A 17,882-nucleotide genomic window follows, 5' to 3' on the forward strand; every position below is an offset into this window, starting at 1 on the left:
TAGAAAATAGGTGTATCATGCACTAGCTACAGCCATAGACCAGAAAGTCATAGGCGAATGCAAGTTTTCGTAAATATTTCTTCAAAAGGTTTATTTTATTCTGAAAACTATGTCCGTCAGTCTTCACTGGTTGACCAGAACTTCACGGAGTTCCTTTCCTGCCGCGTTCGTAGTTCCCTTCCCGGAACAGGGAGTGACAGCCACAATTTGATACACTATGCAGAGGTGCGTTACTTTTCTCATAAGGGACCTTATCCTTGTTGGCATCCAGGCGTGGCTTTTCCGTCCACACTTCCTTGGTGTGAGGCCAGGTGTAAGATCCAAGCAAATCACTGCCTTCTTCGTGACCCTGCATACCCACCCTTTTGTCCCACTCACATATCCCCGGTAAACATCTTCCGTTCATATGGCTTTACCCCCGATATGCTATGGACAATCCATCATAGACGGTAGAGCGCTCTTATCCACATGGATGGGGATTTAAAAGGATTTCCCAACCTACTGCGGTGTTATCACAACACCCAGCCAGGCTCTATCAAGTCCGTTGATATGCAGAAGCGAACATATACAGCTGACTTCCCTAGAGCCATTATAGATCTTATGGTTAACGCGGTATGTACGGCGCTAGAATCACTAGATGGCATTGGTGATTAGTCCTAGATGAGTAGTACCCTTGCAATGGAACCTCCACCAATCAACGCATATCATGGTTCTATTGCCCACCACATAGTCATATTCATAATTGTAAAATAATATTTTATTTTTCAATGCAGGAGTGATAAGTATAGTACTTCGCAAATAGTTTGATAAAAATAATCAAATGACATGAGCAAGCGATGAACTTGCCTTTCTTGACAGCAAGATTATGCAGGCAAAAGCTTCAATATGGGAGAGCTCCAAATTCTGAAATATCAGCATCGTCCGGTAAGGATAATGTTTTAAAGAACTGGCAAAGATGCTATAATGCATAGTATGAGATGCAGTCGTTCTGAGCGAACCTAACCCCGATAATTTAGGTTGGGTGAGTTGTAAAGATTTCTTTAGGGTGTGTTGCACTTTTAGAATACTTCTCAAACAAGGTTTTTATTAGGGTTGGTTAACTGGAGCATCATAAACAAGTGAAATAATGCATCATAACAAGCATACACATACATGAATTGTAGTTGAATAATATGTAAAGAGCAGAAGTGGTAGTTACCTGTTGAAATTAACAAAAATTGTACTAACTTGAAACCGTTGCCCCAAAAGTGATACATATATATGTAATTTACTCCTTTTTGCCATATGTGACGAAGAGGCAATCTTAGTAGTTACTGCCCTCCAAGGGGAAGGACTAGCTATTCGATTTCGCCGATCCTTTGATCAGGAATGCACCAATCAATGGAGGGAGCTGTGTACCTTGGTTGACGAAGTGGAATTGGAGCAAGGAAAGGATCAGATGAGTTGGCACCCGGAGAACTCCGGAAAATTCTCCGTAAAATCGCTATACTTCAAGTTATCCCAGGGCACGTTGGTGGCGCACTTCAAAGACATGTGGAAGTCTAAGGTTCCCTTGAAAATAAAAATATTCTCATGGCAGCTGGCTTTGGACAGACTACCTTCTAGCCTACAGATTGCTACTCGACATGGACCGGCAACGGGAGGGTGGGCACTCTGTGGTGCACCAGAGGACGCGGCACACATTTTTTTTCACCTGCTCCGTTTGGGCAGTGGTGCGCCAGTTGGGGTGTAACTGGAGGCCAGCCAATTTCCCACAATTTCATGCCATTTTATCTAGTTTCGCAGGATATACCCGTCGTATTCTTTGGGCCCTGTTCCTTGCCAATCTTGAGCACTGTGGACAACCCGCAATAAGCTAACCATTGAGAGAAAAGTCATTAACCATCCAGCTGATATTATCTATACAAAACTGTGATTTTCCTGCAGCTTTGGAGGCCCAAGTTCAAGGAACTGGAAAGGAAAGGGCTCAACTGGATGGAGCGCGAGCTACGAAAGCTGTATGCCTCCATGAAGCCAAGAAGCTGAAGAAATGACGGGCTGCCAAGGGCCTTAGGCGACCATACCTCCCCCTTCATCGGCGAGGCGTCTGGACGTGATCTACGTTATCCCTAGTTATCTTAGTTCGTTTTTTTGGTGAAGCTGTATGCCGCAGCAAGTATGACTCTCCTATGTTGAACTCGTGTGCTACCAAGGCTTTATTAAGTTAAAGTCGAGCAATAAAGTTGTCTTTTATCTAAAAAAAACCCTACTACCACTAGAATTATCAATGCGCTGAGGTAGGAAGTAAAGGCGGGAGAGAGCTGAGACATGTTTCTCCCTGTTCTGTGTTTGATAGCGAACCAGGAAAAGAAGATCAATGGATGGAGAGTATACGTACAAAACTACCTGCGCTACTTTCGGAAGGGCGGCGATCGCCCAGTTTCGCCTCCAAGACGCTCCGCCAGTGCTGTCGTGCACAATAATCCTCTGTCAGGAATCGGGCCAAAACTCCAGTACGCATATTCTGCTGCTTCGTCTCATTTCAGGGTCGAGTATTTTTTTTCCCTCCGGGTGGCAAGCTGACCGTCAGATGCCAAAAGAAAAAGGGAAAAAGGTGGAGATCGCAGGCAGAAATAGAGGATGGATGAATTACATGCTCTGCCCTTTCAGTATCAGGCCCTAAAAAAGAGAAGGCTCGCTTATCAAATGTAATTGATGAGCTTGAGGCTGTTGCGGAGCTTAGACCGTTGTCTACGCAAGAGATTGAACTTAAAAATCAATCAAATGCGCAGATGGCGAGTCTTCTTCGCGAGGAGGAACTCAAATGGTATCAACGTTCCAAAGCTCAATTCATATTGGAAGGAGATTCAAATACGCGATATTTCCATGGCTTAGCCAGTGGGAGACATCGGAAAAAACGTATTCATTCTCTTATTCAAGATGAAGGGTTGATTGAAGGCCATGAGCAACTCAAATCTTACATTACTAATTATTATAAAGGTATGTTTGGTCCTCCGGAGGAAAGCACCTTCTCTCTTAATGAGGACTTAACGGACGATATACCCCAAGTTTCTATGGAAGAGAATGGTCTACTAACCGCACCTTATACTGAGGAAGAGGTTCAGAAGGCAATTTTCCAAATGGAATGCAACAAAGCACCGGGTCCTGATGGTTTTCCAGCGGAGTTTTATCAAACTTTCTGGGATACGATTAAATCGGACCTTCTAGATTTGTTCAGTGACCTACATATTGGACAACTAGAATTATTTCGTCTAAATTTTGGTGAAGTAATCTTGTTACCGAAAGTTAATGAGGCAGAAAGGATTCAACAATATAGACCTATTTGCCTCTTAAATGTAAGTTTCAAGATTTTCACGAAAGTGGCCACCATTAGACTTAATACGGTTGCGGATCATGTTGTCCAGCCATCACAGACAGCCTTTATGCAAGGAAGGAACATCCTTGATGGAGTGGCGGTCTTGCATGAGACGGTACATGAGATGCATTCTAAGAAATTACATGGGGTTATTTTAAAACTAGATTTTGAAAAGGCGTATGATAAAGTTAAGTGGTCTTTCCTACAGCAGACACTCAGGATGAAAGGTTTTTCTCCAGAGTGGCGCGCTCTAATAAATGATTTTGTGTATGGAGGTAGTGTCGCAATCCAGGTTAATGATGACACCGGTCACTATTTCCAAACACGAAAAGGGTTACGCCAAGGGGATCCGTTATCACCGATGTTGTTTAACATTGTATCGGATATGTTGGCTATACTCATAGAGCGGGCCAAGGCTGATGGCCAGATTGAAGGAGTGATTTCACATCTGGTTGATGGTGGTTTATCTATACTTCAATATGCCGACGATATAATTCTGTTTATGTATCATGATCTTGAAAAAGCTCAAAATCTGAAATTAATTTTGGCGGCTTTTGAGCAGTTGTCAGGATTGAAAATCAATTTCCATAAAAGCAAATTGTTCTGTTTCAGTGATGCCCAAAACGATACGGCTCTGTATACAGAATTGTTTGGTTGCAGGCAAGGCCAATTTCCTATTCGTTATTTGGGTATTCCGATTCATTATCGGAGACTTACAATCGCGGAATGGAAATTAGTGGAAGAAAGATTACAAAAACGCCTTAGTAGTTGGAAAGGTAAATTGTTGTCCCTGGGAGGAAGATTGGTACTCATTAATTCGGTACTCACAAATATGGTATTGTATATGTTATCATTCTTCATCCTACCGAACGGAATTCTGCATAAACTCGATTACTATCGATCCAGATTCTTTTGGCAAGGGGACAGCGAGAAAAAGAAATATCGACTGGTTAAGTAGAGTATAGTTTGTAGTCCCAAAGATCAAGGAGGGGCTTGGAGTTCATGACCTGGAGGTCAAGAATTCAGCTCTTCTGGGTAAATGGCTGTTTAAGCTACTTACTGAGGATGAGACTTGGCAAACTATTCTTCGGAGAAAGTATATCGGTTCGAAGACATTATCCCAAGTGGTTTGGAAACCTGGGGATTCTCACTTCTGGGCTGGTCTTATGGCGACAAAAAATGTATTCTTTCGCCATGGTACTTTCTCAATCAGGAATGGAGCACAGATACGGTTCTGAGAAGATGCTTGGCTAGACAATGCACCCTTAAGTGAACAGTATCCTACTCTGTATAGGATTGCTCGTCGCCAAGGTGATACCATTGCTACTGTAATGGCGACCTCACCTCCGAATGTGACGTTCAGACGAGTTTTACTTGGACAAAGACTTGTGGCATGGAATACCCTAATTCAACGGCTCGGAGATATTCATTTATCACCTGAACCAGAGGAATTTAGATGAAACCTTCATGTAGATGGTACCTTTTCCGTAAAATCTTTCTACAATGCTATCCTTCTTTCTGACTTACCAGTTGACAACAATAAGAAGATTTGGAAGATGAAGATACCATTAAAACTTAAATTTTTTGGATGGTATCTTCGTCATGGGGTTATTCTCACCAAAGACAATCTTGTTAAGCGGAATTGGCATGGAAGTACACGGTGTGTTTTTTGTCATCAGGACGAAACAATCAAACACTTATTCTTCCAGTGCCAGTTCGCGAGATCTATATGGTCTGTCATCCAAGTAGTGTCTACCTTGTATCCTCCGACTAGTGTCGCCAATGTCTTTGGCAATTGGCTTCATGGTATAGATTCAAGGTTTAAGTTGCTTCTTAGGGTGGGGGCGCTAGCAGTTATCTGGGCGCTTTGGCTATGTAGAAATGACAAGATCTTTAATGACAAAAATTGTTCTTTGTTGCAGGTTATCTACAGATGTACAGGTATTCTCCGTTCATGGTTACCTCTACAGCGAGTGGAGAACCAACAGCTATGTACGGAGGTCTGTACACGGTTGGAGGCTACGGCGAGGGATACTTTTTCGCTACATAGGTGGCAGCATAGTCTACGGATAGATGTCCCACCTACAGTTTAGGCGTTATATGATTCATCGTTCCGATATGTATCTCGCCTAGTTTTTATTATTTATCCTTTTGGACTTGAGACAACAAAACGGCTGTGTGCATCCTGGTTATGCAGAGGCTGGATGTAATTGCTTATTAAAGTAATAAAGCATCCTTTATCGAAAAAAAGTATCAGGCCCTATTGTAACTTGACTGATCGGGTACTTGCCTGAGTTTCATTTGTGCGAAGTTGTTTTCCTAAACGTGATGTTCATGCCCCGTAAACTAAAACCACGCTCGTCTTTCGGCGACGGTTCTTGTGAACTAGGCAATGGGCACTTGAAACTCTATCGAAGTCATTCCTTACGCATCCCATGTCTAGTTTATTTTGTCTAGGTCGCCGGTCAAGTAGATAATATCATTTGCCAGCCCTATATCGGTCACTCTGTCTTATCCTTTCTATGCTCTCGTTGCAGCTACGTAGCTAAAAGAGCTTTGAGTATCTAGTGGGAGAGAGAAATACTAGCTAACTATATAGAGAGCCATCATGGAGTAGCAAATAATGGATCAAAATTATATGCTTCACCTATGGAAGCATGTGGCTCCGTATTTCTGCAATTTATAGGAGTATATGTAAGCAAACAACAGTATGCGCTTCTCTTTGATTGCTCATGATCTTCAAAGACCTGGCATATCTTGATGACAATGGCATTGATCGACAATTTAGGTGTCCTTATAGCGTATGCGTATCATCCTAATGCTTGAAACCACACTTGGCAACTTAAAACTCACATGGTTCAACACACATGCTACAACCTTTCTAGTGATTTGCACATGTTACAGTAAACTTAATTTTTTAATTCGGGCTCCGTTTGCTACAGAGGAAAAAAGAAAGGAAATTGGAGGACATGATTCTTATAGGAAAAAAATGACATGATATAGTGCAGAGAGGGTCGATGGTAAGGCGACTTCTAAAATCCATCTAGGATTCTGTACACCTCATTGGTGTTGCCGCCGGTCTGCTCCGTCTTCGGTGGCCTTGGAGCCCTGGTGACGCGGCAGATGATGGCCCCTTGCCGACGGAAGGGTTTTCCTTCTTTATTTAGGTTATTTTCATTGTCTTCTTCGAGATGTTTATATGGCGGCTACATCTTAAATTCACAATAAGGTCATCCCTGTCATGTCCTCATTTTGTTGGTGCATCTAGCGCCGGGGGATGCGTGGAGTCGTGCGTCCCTCGGATCTCCAGTAAGTTTTCATGTTCGTTGGTATGATTTTAGGTCCGCCTCTTTCAATCTATGAGTCTTATCTTTGATAATGGTTGAAGCTCTGGTGCGCTGGTCCAACGGGGCCTTGGCATGACGACTTTCTATATATCTGCTACAACAAGCTCTACTACAGCAAACTTTTCCCGGATCCAGTGATGGAGGGATGAGGATGGAGGCACGCCTTTCGCTCGTGCCAGTGTTTGTAATCGTGGCTAGGTGGTCTATGGACCTATTTGTATTTTTTATTACTTTTTAGGTTCGTTGTACAACTATGAATGATTATGAATAGATAGGTGGAAATTTTGAAAAAATATTTGCATGGTGCAGTTTGGGGCAAGGAATATTGATCTTACATTATTTTGAGATTCCGATATAAAGAGCTATTCCGAAAGAATCTATTATAAAATTAAAATTTGAAAATAAGCCGCCACATCCAATAGAATGAATCTTGAGAGGCGAACTAACATTTTTTCGACGTTCTTATCCTACCTTTTGGTTTCTTATTTTCCTCTTAAAAACCTGCTGACCATGATATGCCAAACAAGAAAAAGGTACGGAGTAGTAGAGAAGCAGCAAAAAGACGATGGAAGAACTACATGCTCTACGCATTGCCCCATTTAGCTCCACTAGGCAAGGCTTCACACGTAGATGTCGGCCATGTTGCTACGGCGGATGCCTTTGGCCACACAATCACCGCCACAGCTCGACCTATCGGGCCATGCACATTATTTCCACAAGTTATTCCCTTCCCTTCCGCCACACACCGCGAGTTTTAGAGCATTCCTGCCCCCTTGCTGAGTTCCACAAGCTAATAGTGCGAAGTAGTTTTTCTAAACGTGTTGTTGATGCCCCGTGGACTATAACGACGCTCATTTTTCGGCAATAGTTCTTTGGGACGAGACAACATGCACCTGAACCTCCATCAAAGGCATTCCCAACGCATCCCATGTCTATTTTTTATTTGTCTAGGTCACTGGTTGAGTAGATAATGTTATTCGCCGACCCTTTGTGGCTATGTCGGTCACTATGTATTCTCTCCGCTCTCGTTGCAGTTACGTAGCTAAACGAGCTTTGAGTCTATACTATTGGAAGAGAAGTATTAGGTAGCTACATCGACGGAGATCGTGGAGTAGCACATGGCTCCGTACTTTCGGAATTTATATTATTTATGAGCAAGTAATAATAGCATTTTTTACCATCTAAGAACTCATTGCTCAACAAACGGTACAAAGACAACCTAATTGCCGGGAGACACACAAATCAACAAATACACGATAACTGGATAGTACGGCAAAGCACATACATATGGTGCAAAGCATGCTCATCTTTATAATGATTGAAGATCTAAAAGCAAGGCATACAATAAAAGACCGAAAATAGGCTAGCCTAGTGGCGAAGGATGAAAAAATATGAGGTAGGGCAAACTACAAAAAAAAAAAATGATGCGAATACCAAAATTGTTCCAAGACATTAATGTTGTACATATGATTCTAAAACAATCACTTAGTACAATAGAAATAGAAATATATTTGAATATAAGAACCAAGCAGCATACTAATAATTATATATAGAATTCCTAGGCAACAACAAAGCTCTAATTTTTTTTTGAATTTTTCATAATTTTATCGATCAAGACTTTTAAATATCACTTGCTCAATGTAGCCCACGGCGACGTCGAAGGGACCGAGCCGCAGATCAAATGGACGTCAAAGAAGAGGAGTGCCTCGCCGAAGCTTGGAAGACCGTTTCCATGAATGGCATCACCGGCGCCAATCAAAACTATGAGACGTATTGGCAGCGGGTGAAGTTGGCGTTCGACGAGCGCAAAATCGTCGATCCCTACTTCAACAAGACTATGATGATACGCGGCGACAAGGCCATGGGCACCCATTGGGAGATCATGCCGGTGGCGTGCAGCAAGTGACACGTTGTACAGGAGGAGATCGAAGCTCGCCCGGTGAGCGGCGTCGACTTTGAGGCCAAGGTATGCTCACTAGCCGTGTCTCGTCCATCGACCCTGGATCGCGGAGGTTTGATTTTGATTCGCCAGCCTGTATTTGCAGATGCGGCGGGTGTTCAACATGTACAGCTATGACACCGATGGCCAGACGTTCAAGTACCTCAACGTGTTCGCCTGCATCGAGAATTGCGAGAAGTGGGCGGACGTACGCTGGAACCTCGCGAAGAACAAGGATAAGCAGTACAATCCCGACGCTCCAGCCCCTACCGCGTCGGCGGGCCGCCCCGAGCTCGGCTAGAAGAAACTGAAAGAACTGAAGAAGGCGGGCCATCTAGCCGAAAGGTTGCATGCGTCCTTCGACAAGTGTTGGGCCGACGTGAGGGTGCACGCCACTAGGAGGGATGACAAGTACGACGTGCGGCGGAAGGAGATGCTCGCCAAGCAGGGCATCTGGATCGCCTTGAAGAAGGCAACCTCCACGGCGAAGAAAAGGAACACCGACCTAGCGTTCCTGATCGGCAGCAACGACGGCAAGATGGACGAGGAGACGAGGGCTTGGTACGACACCCATCGCCAAGACATCCTCTGGCCTCCGTCGACTGCTTTGTCCTCCCCTTCGACGTCCACTCCCGCTGCTGCAACACCGGCAGCCGACGATGCATCACCGCCCGATTCCGCGCCAGACAAGGCGCAAACCGCCGATGAGCCTATTGTCCTCTAGTTTCGGTTTCGATCGGCGGTACGTGGCTGATCCGATCGCCGAACTATTGGGCGAACTATTGGGCGATGCTTTTGTGTACAATCATGTATATATACTAATTGATGAAATTGAAGAAAACTTGTGATTGCATAATATTTTTTACAAAATAAATGCAGCGAACAAATTATTATGTCAATGTTGTTGCCATCATAGCAAGATAACACCCCTGGAGCATAGCAGCATTACCATAGATTTTAAAATCAATGTGAATCCCTAAAGCAATTATACAATCATGTAATAAAAACGTACTACTGAAGCTCTGTAGCAAACAATTGATGCTACTGCTAACAAACAAATTATGTTATGAAAGATATGTAATATCCCGAGACAGACATTTTTTGCTTGGTTGCTCATGAACAACAGACTCAACACAATCAAAACAACAGACAACCTATCATTAATACTGATCTTAATATCATAGAATAATCATAGAGCAATATTATGTTATAGGTGCTTCAAAGAAAGGGAGCACATTCTAAATTACAACAGTAAATTCAAAACATGACAACTAAATCTTACTATACAAAGCATGTTAAATCTTACTACACAAAGCATGTTTAATACAGGTAGAATTAATAGATTACAAGACAATCTAAAAAGGAAATATCTTATGCACAAATGGGAATGCCCCTGAAGCAGCAGTACCATAAATTTTATAAGCAATAATTATCAAATAAAATAGGCATCTGAGCACAAGAAGATGTTAAATCTTGTGGTCAATATTTGAATGAAAAGCAATTGATAGAGATTAGCAGTGGGTGGCTATCTAAAAGGCAAATGGCAAAGAAATAATTTTAATTTGCAGCATTGCTCTTGTGTTGAGACGATTATGAATCAGAAGCAAAAAAAAAAAAAAAAACTTAATGCTGATGCGGCTGACCATCATTTCCACATCCATTTCAATTGCCATTCCAACACATAATATTTGCATCAAATTTATCCATGTAAAATAAAATAAAATCCATCACAAACCCTAGGGCAATCTGGTACTACCTCCAACCGAAATTACTGCCTAGGTCTGTGTCAACCATATCCGAACAAAGATACTACATCCATCTGTTCCATTAAAATCGAACCCTAATAACGAACCCTAGGGTTCATCGCTTTTTTCTTTCATCTAACCGTAAGCACTAGTGCCAGAGAAGGGGATAGAAGATGGAGAATCGAGCGAGATATACCAGAGTGTCGCCCGCTGGCACCACGTTCAGATCCGGCACGGTTGCGCCGCCAAATCCGTGCTCCTCCTGGTCCACCGCCAAATCCGTGCTCCTCCTGGTCCACCGCCAAATCCGTGCTCCTCCTGGTCCACCGCTGCCGCCACCAAGCCGTCCGACGCGGCCGCACCACGACGGGTCCCTCCACCTGGCACCACATCTGCCTCCGCCACGCCGGTGTTCTTGACCAAGGTAGCGGCGGCAGCCCGCGCGGTGGAGCTGCTACCCTGGCCTCCGATTTGACAGAAATGCGCGGAGAAGAAGAGATTAGAGAAGAGAATTGGCAATGAAGAGGGAGTGGAGAAGACGAAGTGGCCGAGGGAGAGGGTTTTCTTCGTTCCTGATTTGAGGGGGGGTGCGGCGAGGGAGGCGGAGCATCTCACGAGGCTTTTATACGTCCCTTCCACTTCGATGCACGCACATGACTTTGCCACGTACACGACGGTACACGGAATACGTACAGCACAGTCGCGGGCCATACGAGCTTGTACCAGGCCTATACGTAGCTGTCAGAAACGTGAAATTATGAAACTACCCCTGAATCCGAACAGGTATCGCGTGATCTCAGCCGCTGATGTGTTTTGACGATTCCAGTTTTCCTAAGGGGGAGCACCAGAGCAGAAGCGGGGGAGGAAAATGGAGAGGTAGAGGGGACAGAGATGCCTTGTGAAGGCTTTTGACTATAAGTACACATGTAAATACAGAGTTTTTGTACACGTATATATGCTCACACATAGTGTGAGAGAGGGAGGAGAGAGGATGTTTCCCTTACTAAAATGTCATTTTAGAAAATCAATGAGTGGGATCTACAGGCTTGTTCTCTTATACATTTTTATGAGGGAAATTTGTGGGTTTAGGAGGTATTGGAAAGTTGCTCTAAACTTCAGATTGTCAAACTTCTACGACATAGTTGCATATTGTGAGAAGAAGAGGCAGCCTTGGTCTGGTAGAACGGTTTAAAAGCAGCTAGGAATTTCCGTCATTGTGACCAAACCAAGGCTTTAAACCTTGCAGTGACCGCTCTAGTTGGCCGCTATGTCCAGCGGTATTGAATTTTCTGAGAAAGAGCTGGAGTGAATTTCAGTTTGTTTCCGCCTCCATTTCTAGGCCGAGTAAATTGTGGTACGAGTACATGTGTCTCAGTCTCGTGTGCTGATCTTACGTCGTGCGAGCAACCGACAGCTCCGCGGCGACCCGCGCCGGTACGGTATCGGGCTAGGGCGCGCAATTACTCCGTTTCCCGCCACTTCTTCCAATGCCCATCATGCTCTCACTCATCACTCATCCCCGCACCTGCCGTCGCTCCCGGACTCCCGAGACGGCAACTGCCGCTGCGTAGCTCCTCAGGCCGTGCCGGTAGCAACTAGGGAAAAGAAGAAGACCGAAAATTTTAGAGCTAAATACACCACTAGTCCTAATAGTTGTACTCTAGGTGCAATTTAGTGCTAATAGTTGCAAAATGAGCTGAGGTAGTCCCAATAGTTGTTCCAATGTGCAAAAGTAGTCCCAAATGATCCTAATGCTGACACGTGGTTTTGCTAAAAAGCCCCTACACATTTTCTATACCACATCTGATATTGTTGATGCCTAAGGAATGCGGGTCCCACCTGACAGCTGAGAAAGAATAAAAAAGGCAAAGGTTAGTAGTGGGATTCGAACGAGGGACGAGATATCAAACGATATAAAGACGCAGTAACCATCAGGGGCCTATGATCGATTCTGTCGTATTAAAGAGCTTATATGTTATCTACCTGATCGAACTAAACAGGTCAATTAAATAGGTACGTTTGGAACCTGGGTGCGCACCCATTTTTCCAAAAAATGAAAAAAACACTACCTAAAAGTTTTTAAAAATAAAATAAATTTTTACATGTACATATTATGTTGACGCTTACTCATGTAAATTATCATGCAAAAATACTATTGTACGTGGCCTACACAGAAATGATAAAATATCCAAATGACACTATATATAATGTTTGGATTTGTACTATTCACAAGAATAGGAATTTGCATTTTGTCATTTTTGTTTAGGTCACATACAATCGTCTTTTCCGTGAAAACTTACACGATGGCAATCGTCCGGTGGGTCGCTAGTTCCAGGGCGCAGCATGACATCGAGATGAACATCACCGCCGGCCTCATTGGCCGGTGGAACAGCTGGAACAAAGATGGGCGCATCCTCTTCTGGGGCATTCCGGGGCGCACCTTGGAGTATGTCGTCGACGGCATAAAGAACAGCGCACCGAGGTTGGAGATGACGTCGTTGCCGCCACCATATCCCGCAGCGTGTTGGCAGCCTCGTCCTCCTCCAACTCTTCCTCGTTAGGGTCGGCGCGACCAGCGCCTTCCTTGTCGCACCGTTCCCAAGCACGAGGTGAAGAAGGAGCTGGATCGCAACGCCACCCGTCAATCCGATGTGCGGCGGCAGCGGTAGCCGGCAGCAGCAAAGGCACGCCGACGACACCCTCCTCATCCCGAAGCAGAGGTGAAGGACAAGCAGGACGACGAGGCATCCGGGAAGGCGATGTTGCTGGCGAAGTACGAGCGGCAGCAGCGTCTCATCGCGAGCAGCGATGATCCCGAGGACTGCTTAGAGCTGCACGCGGCGTTCGCGGTGTCGCTGAACGACAAGGACGCCTGGAGGGACGACCTCAACGTTTATTTCAATTTAAAAAAAAACTTTCAAATAGCGTTTTTTTTTTGAATTTTTCATAACTGGATGCGCGGGCACCTAGGTTGCATTTGTCATTTCCGCAGATCTTATTTATTATGTTCGTAGAAGGAGCCTGTTTTTGTAAGCTTAATCAACATGCGGTATTTTTGAGGATGCCGCATGACAGGCGTAAATACTAAATACGTTACAGCATAATCTTCCAAAAAGAATCCCGGCTAGTGCAGGCAATTTAGCGAATTATTGGTCAATAAGGGCGTAGTCTGCCGTATAGCAGGAACAATCTCGTGAGCTAATGGTTGTGGCCTGCAGTGACCGGGCATCGGGCAAGTTGGTCTTGTGTTCGAATCCTCCAGGCGCGCACGCGGACATATATTTTGTTTTTCTTCCTCACCTGACAGATGGGACCCACATTCGGGAGGCCAGATGAGTATGAAAAATGTTTAGGGGCTATTTTGCGAAAAGACAGAAGCAACGTGTCGTTATTAGGATCAATAAGGACTACTTTTGCACACAGGGATAACTATTGGGACTACCCCGTGCATATATGGAACATGGGGGTATGTGAACCCACTTTTTGAAAAGCTTCGTTTATGATCTCAAAACATGTTTTAAAAATCGAAACACAAAATGATTTTCCAGATGATCTCAAATATGTGTCCTGGATATGAGTTTCGTGACGAAAAAATCTTTTATTTTGTCTCGACAAAAAAGTGAAATTTTGCAGGGCTATATAGCAGTATATATGTGACGTATTTTGTCTTTTGTAGATTCTGAAATTAAAAAGTGGTTTCTCCGTGAAAACTTTCTACGCACACATGGAACATGTGTACGTACCCGGATATTTTTATTTCAATTTTTTTTAACATTTGGAAAATGCATTTCCAACTAGGGTTCACATGCACCCAAGTTCAAACCAGACTTTTTCGACTACCTCATCCCATTTTACAACTATTAGGATTAAACTACACCTAGAGTATAACTATTAGGACTACTCATGTATTTAGCTCAAAATTTTATAATCCTAACAGACTTCTGAAGTACAGTAGTAGTTACTACTACTCAGAATAGTTTTCAAAAAAGAGTCCTGCTATACGTACGATAAACTTCGTCCGATATTCGTACGATCCTAGGTGGATGCAATGTTACTCGCGTGAGGCAACGGGAGGCAAACACGAATTTTGGTTTGGGTCCAAGTCTCGGCCCAGCTCTCTTCTTCTGGTAGGCCCCACTTGCCAAATAATCATTATTTTTTACTTTTGTTTTCTTTATCTTTTTTGCGATCACAGTTTGCTGTATCCTTGGTACGCCAAATTATCTGCGTATCTCTGTTTGCGTCGCTCCGCGGACGCGAAAATGACCGATTTTGTCCACGCGTCAGTTTGCACCCTGGGTGCCTCCAGCGACCCGAGGCATTTTCCGTCAGCATGAATTAGGATGTTTGAAAACAACAAAATAAAGAGTTTGCTCCCTACAGTAATGTTGTCCGAACACGGTAATCACGGCTCGGCAAAACCTGTACATGGACTCAAGGCAGATGCTCTCACCCATTCGAAGATACTCATCGAATATATTAGCAGCCATTACATATGATAGCATGCGAATAGCTGCGGAACATTTTTGGTAGGAACAGGTCCCTCAACATCCTGTGCCGGCGTCGGAACGTTTTTTCCTTGAACACCGAATCGATGCGGTGGAAGTATTTCCTGTGGAGCCTACCCCGACTACTATCCTGCTCTCCCGCGCGGTGAGAACCGAGCCGACAACGAGTAATGTGGCGGTGCGGCGGGACGATGGCGGGTGGGGTTGGGGTGGTGGCGTCGCACTAGGGCAGCAAAGAAGGGTTAAAGTAAGCAAATCGAAGTGCTCGATTTCGCTGTCCCTAACATGCGGGATCGGGTAAGAAAAGGAGGATGCTCGGCGCGACCGCGGAGCGTCCACGGAGACGCAAACCTGACGCATATTTGGGTCAGGTTTGCGTCGCCGTGGACGGCCCGGTCACTTTGCGTCGCCCCGCGGGAGCAGGACCCAGACGCATTTTCGATCACGGCGGATGCAAACGATCGCTCAACGTCCGTTTGCATCACCCCGTTGGAGATGTCCTGACAAACTGCTAGTTATTCTACACTCATTTTGAAGAGGGGGAAGAGGTGGAGTCACAGATTTCGATGGGCTTGGGCAATATTGCGGGTTTGGGCTGGATTTAGCACGAGCCTAACTAGCACGAGCTGGAGGAAGTATCGTACAAGGATCGGACATGAATTATCGTGTGCGAAGCAATTCCGTTCAAAAAATTAGAATCGGTAGGTAAGCTAGATGTGAAGTGATCATGGAGGGATTAGTCGATTAGCAAACGTGGAAATTTGCACCCTAATCTTGAACAACTCTCCATGGTTCTGATTTTACTAGTTCAGCGGCCATTTTAAGGGACAAGTAGTTTCCTTTTGGCATCATGCGTCAAGAGAAGAAGACTTGCACGCTGCCGGTGACCGGGCAGCGGCACCTGGGACAGGCCGCGGAGGCCGATACGGCGGGCTCGCACGCGCCGCACACGCAGAGGTGCCTGCACGGGAGCAGCACGGTGGAGGCCGGCCGCAGACGGCACGCGCGGCACGGCCTGTGCAACGGCGGCGCGACCAGCTCCACCACCCTGTCCGGGTCGACGAAGCCGGACTCGGCGTCGTCTGCTGCACCCGCCGCGTTGTTGTTGTCCTGTTCAGCGGCCTTGCCGCTCCTCGCCTGCGCCCGCTGCAGCTTCGCGTGGAGACCGGCCACCGTGGACTGGTCGGCCATTGCCTTCGCTTGCCACGCCGCCGCGTCCTCCCTCAGCCGAGCCAGCTGCTCCTCCAGCTCGGCGCCGCGCCGCACCGCCCTCGAGGCCTCTGACTCCTTGTCCCGCGCCCGCCGCGCCGCCAACGCCTCCGCTGTGCAGAGCAAGGAGCGGCTGTGCCGACGCCCCGTATCAGCTAGCGCGCGCCGGAGTCTCTCCGCCTACATATTAACAACGAGCTCATCGTCGTCATCACATCAATCCCCGTGTCAATCACTAGTGACCATGAAACAGGCGAGCGCGTGGATCCTCACGTGTTCTTGGATCAGCCGGTCCATCTCGGCCGTGTACTGGTCGTCGAACGACGATGTGCACGCCGCGTGCTCTGAGCCTCCGTCGTCGAAGTCGAGCCGCAGGCCCGTCGTCGCTGGCCGCCTCTGCAGCTGCGCCAGGCTTATCATCCTTTGCCGCGGAGAACCCTGCGGCGTCTGCAGCGACAAGAGCCGCGACGGCGGCGGTGCCTCGGTCTCGCGCGGCCGCTTCCGGCCGTGGCTGCCATCTGCGACAGCATCAAAGCCAACAATTCAATCGCCTGAATCTTTACAGTCACACACAACCAAATCCTTGTCTAATAGAACAACAAAACTGATGCTATGAGTACCTCCATCTCCGTGGGAGTAATCCAAGAACAGAGGAGGCTGATGCTGATGCTCCTGCAGTGGCGGCGCTAGCGCTACCATCTCCTTGTGCGGCTCCATCGGCGCGGCGCCACCTCTGCGCACAACACAGACGCCCAAATCACCCATTCGATCGATGAGACGACCAGCACGGCCCGACCGACGATCACATCGGAGACGATTAAAGCAGCTGCAACGGCGACTAGTAGTACCTGAAGGCGCCGTGGAAGAGGCGCGATTGCCCGTGACTGCTATAGCACGGCCGCACCGCTGCCATTGCCAGCGAATTATTTGAGGCGCCAGGCGCGTGGGGGGAGAGGTTGGGTTGGGTGGAATGGCGGTAGGAAGCGGTGGAGGGCGAGAGAGAGAGAGAGAGAGAGAGAGAGTTGCGGCGAGGGGGCAACGGACGCACACGGATCCGGTGACATGCCCATGGCATGTCACCGATGAACAGTGCGGTGACATGCACTATGGGTCGTTGGATCAAAAACGAGCGGACCAGATTAAGTACTGTAGCGCGTCACTGTGCCCGTTCCTGTAGCACGTACACTGTAGCATAGTCCTATTCATGTTCATCTGTCCATCGAGTTTGGATCCAACGGCCAAAAACTAGATGCATGTCACAGTTACTGTTCATTGGTGACATGCTATGGGCATGTCACCGGATCTCAATCCGCAACGGACGCGACTGAACTGTTCCAACTTCCACCGTCCCTCTCGTCTTATCAGTGTGCCGTGGCTGTTGCTGCAGTGCAGGCGCTTGCCCGCTTTCCTTCTCTTTTTGCTCGCCCTCGCCAGCGACGTCAGCTTCGCCTCCATCTTCGGATTTTCTGACGTGCACCACCCGCACGCCACAGCTCATCCTGCACCAGAAAAGAAGGACGGCCTCTTGGATTTTCTTCTCGCACTTGCACCGCTCACACGGTCTACGTGTTAATCCACACGTAGATTAATGAGGCCGTGTAGTTAGAGCATCTCCACTCGTTTCACCTCCTCAAGCTGAAATTCGGGGTTAATTTTATCCGGATTAGACGAAAAAATAGCGTGGGAAGGACCAGTTTCCTAGCCGCGATCCCAGGCGTAGCCGTTGATTTAATTTTGAAAAACGTAAACTTGACGAAATACGGCAAAAACGACTGAATT

General features: G+C 46.3%; 1 protein-coding gene across 2 annotated transcripts; it reads right to left on the bottom strand.

Moving 5' to 3' along the window:
* Positions 1 to 15,609: 15,609 nt before the first annotated feature.
* LOC127310257 (probable BOI-related E3 ubiquitin-protein ligase 3) lies at positions 15,610 to 17,138 on the bottom strand. 2 transcript variants are annotated; one of them, XM_051340943.1, is made up of 4 exons: positions 16,952 to 17,138; positions 16,724 to 16,836; positions 16,377 to 16,621; positions 15,610 to 16,283 (listed from the first exon to the last, which is right to left on the bottom strand). In XM_051340943.1, exons 1-4 carry the CDS (start codon positions 17,014 to 17,016, stop codon positions 15,750 to 15,752), a joined length of 957 nt encoding a protein of 318 aa, XP_051196903.1. In that variant the 5' UTR covers positions 17,017 to 17,138; the 3' UTR covers positions 15,610 to 15,749. The 2 variants fall into 2 exon arrangements, with proteins under 2 accessions (XP_051196903.1, XP_051196908.1); XM_051340948.1 differs by lacking the exon at positions 16,952 to 17,138 and having other exon boundaries at positions 16,724 to 16,945.
* Positions 17,139 to 17,882: the final 744 nt, after the last annotated feature.

Source organism: Lolium perenne, chromosome 1 (assembly GCF_019359855.2).
Source record: "Lolium perenne isolate Kyuss_39 chromosome 1, Kyuss_2.0, whole genome shotgun sequence".
Taxonomy (NCBI): Eukaryota; Viridiplantae; Streptophyta; class Magnoliopsida; order Poales; family Poaceae; genus Lolium; species Lolium perenne.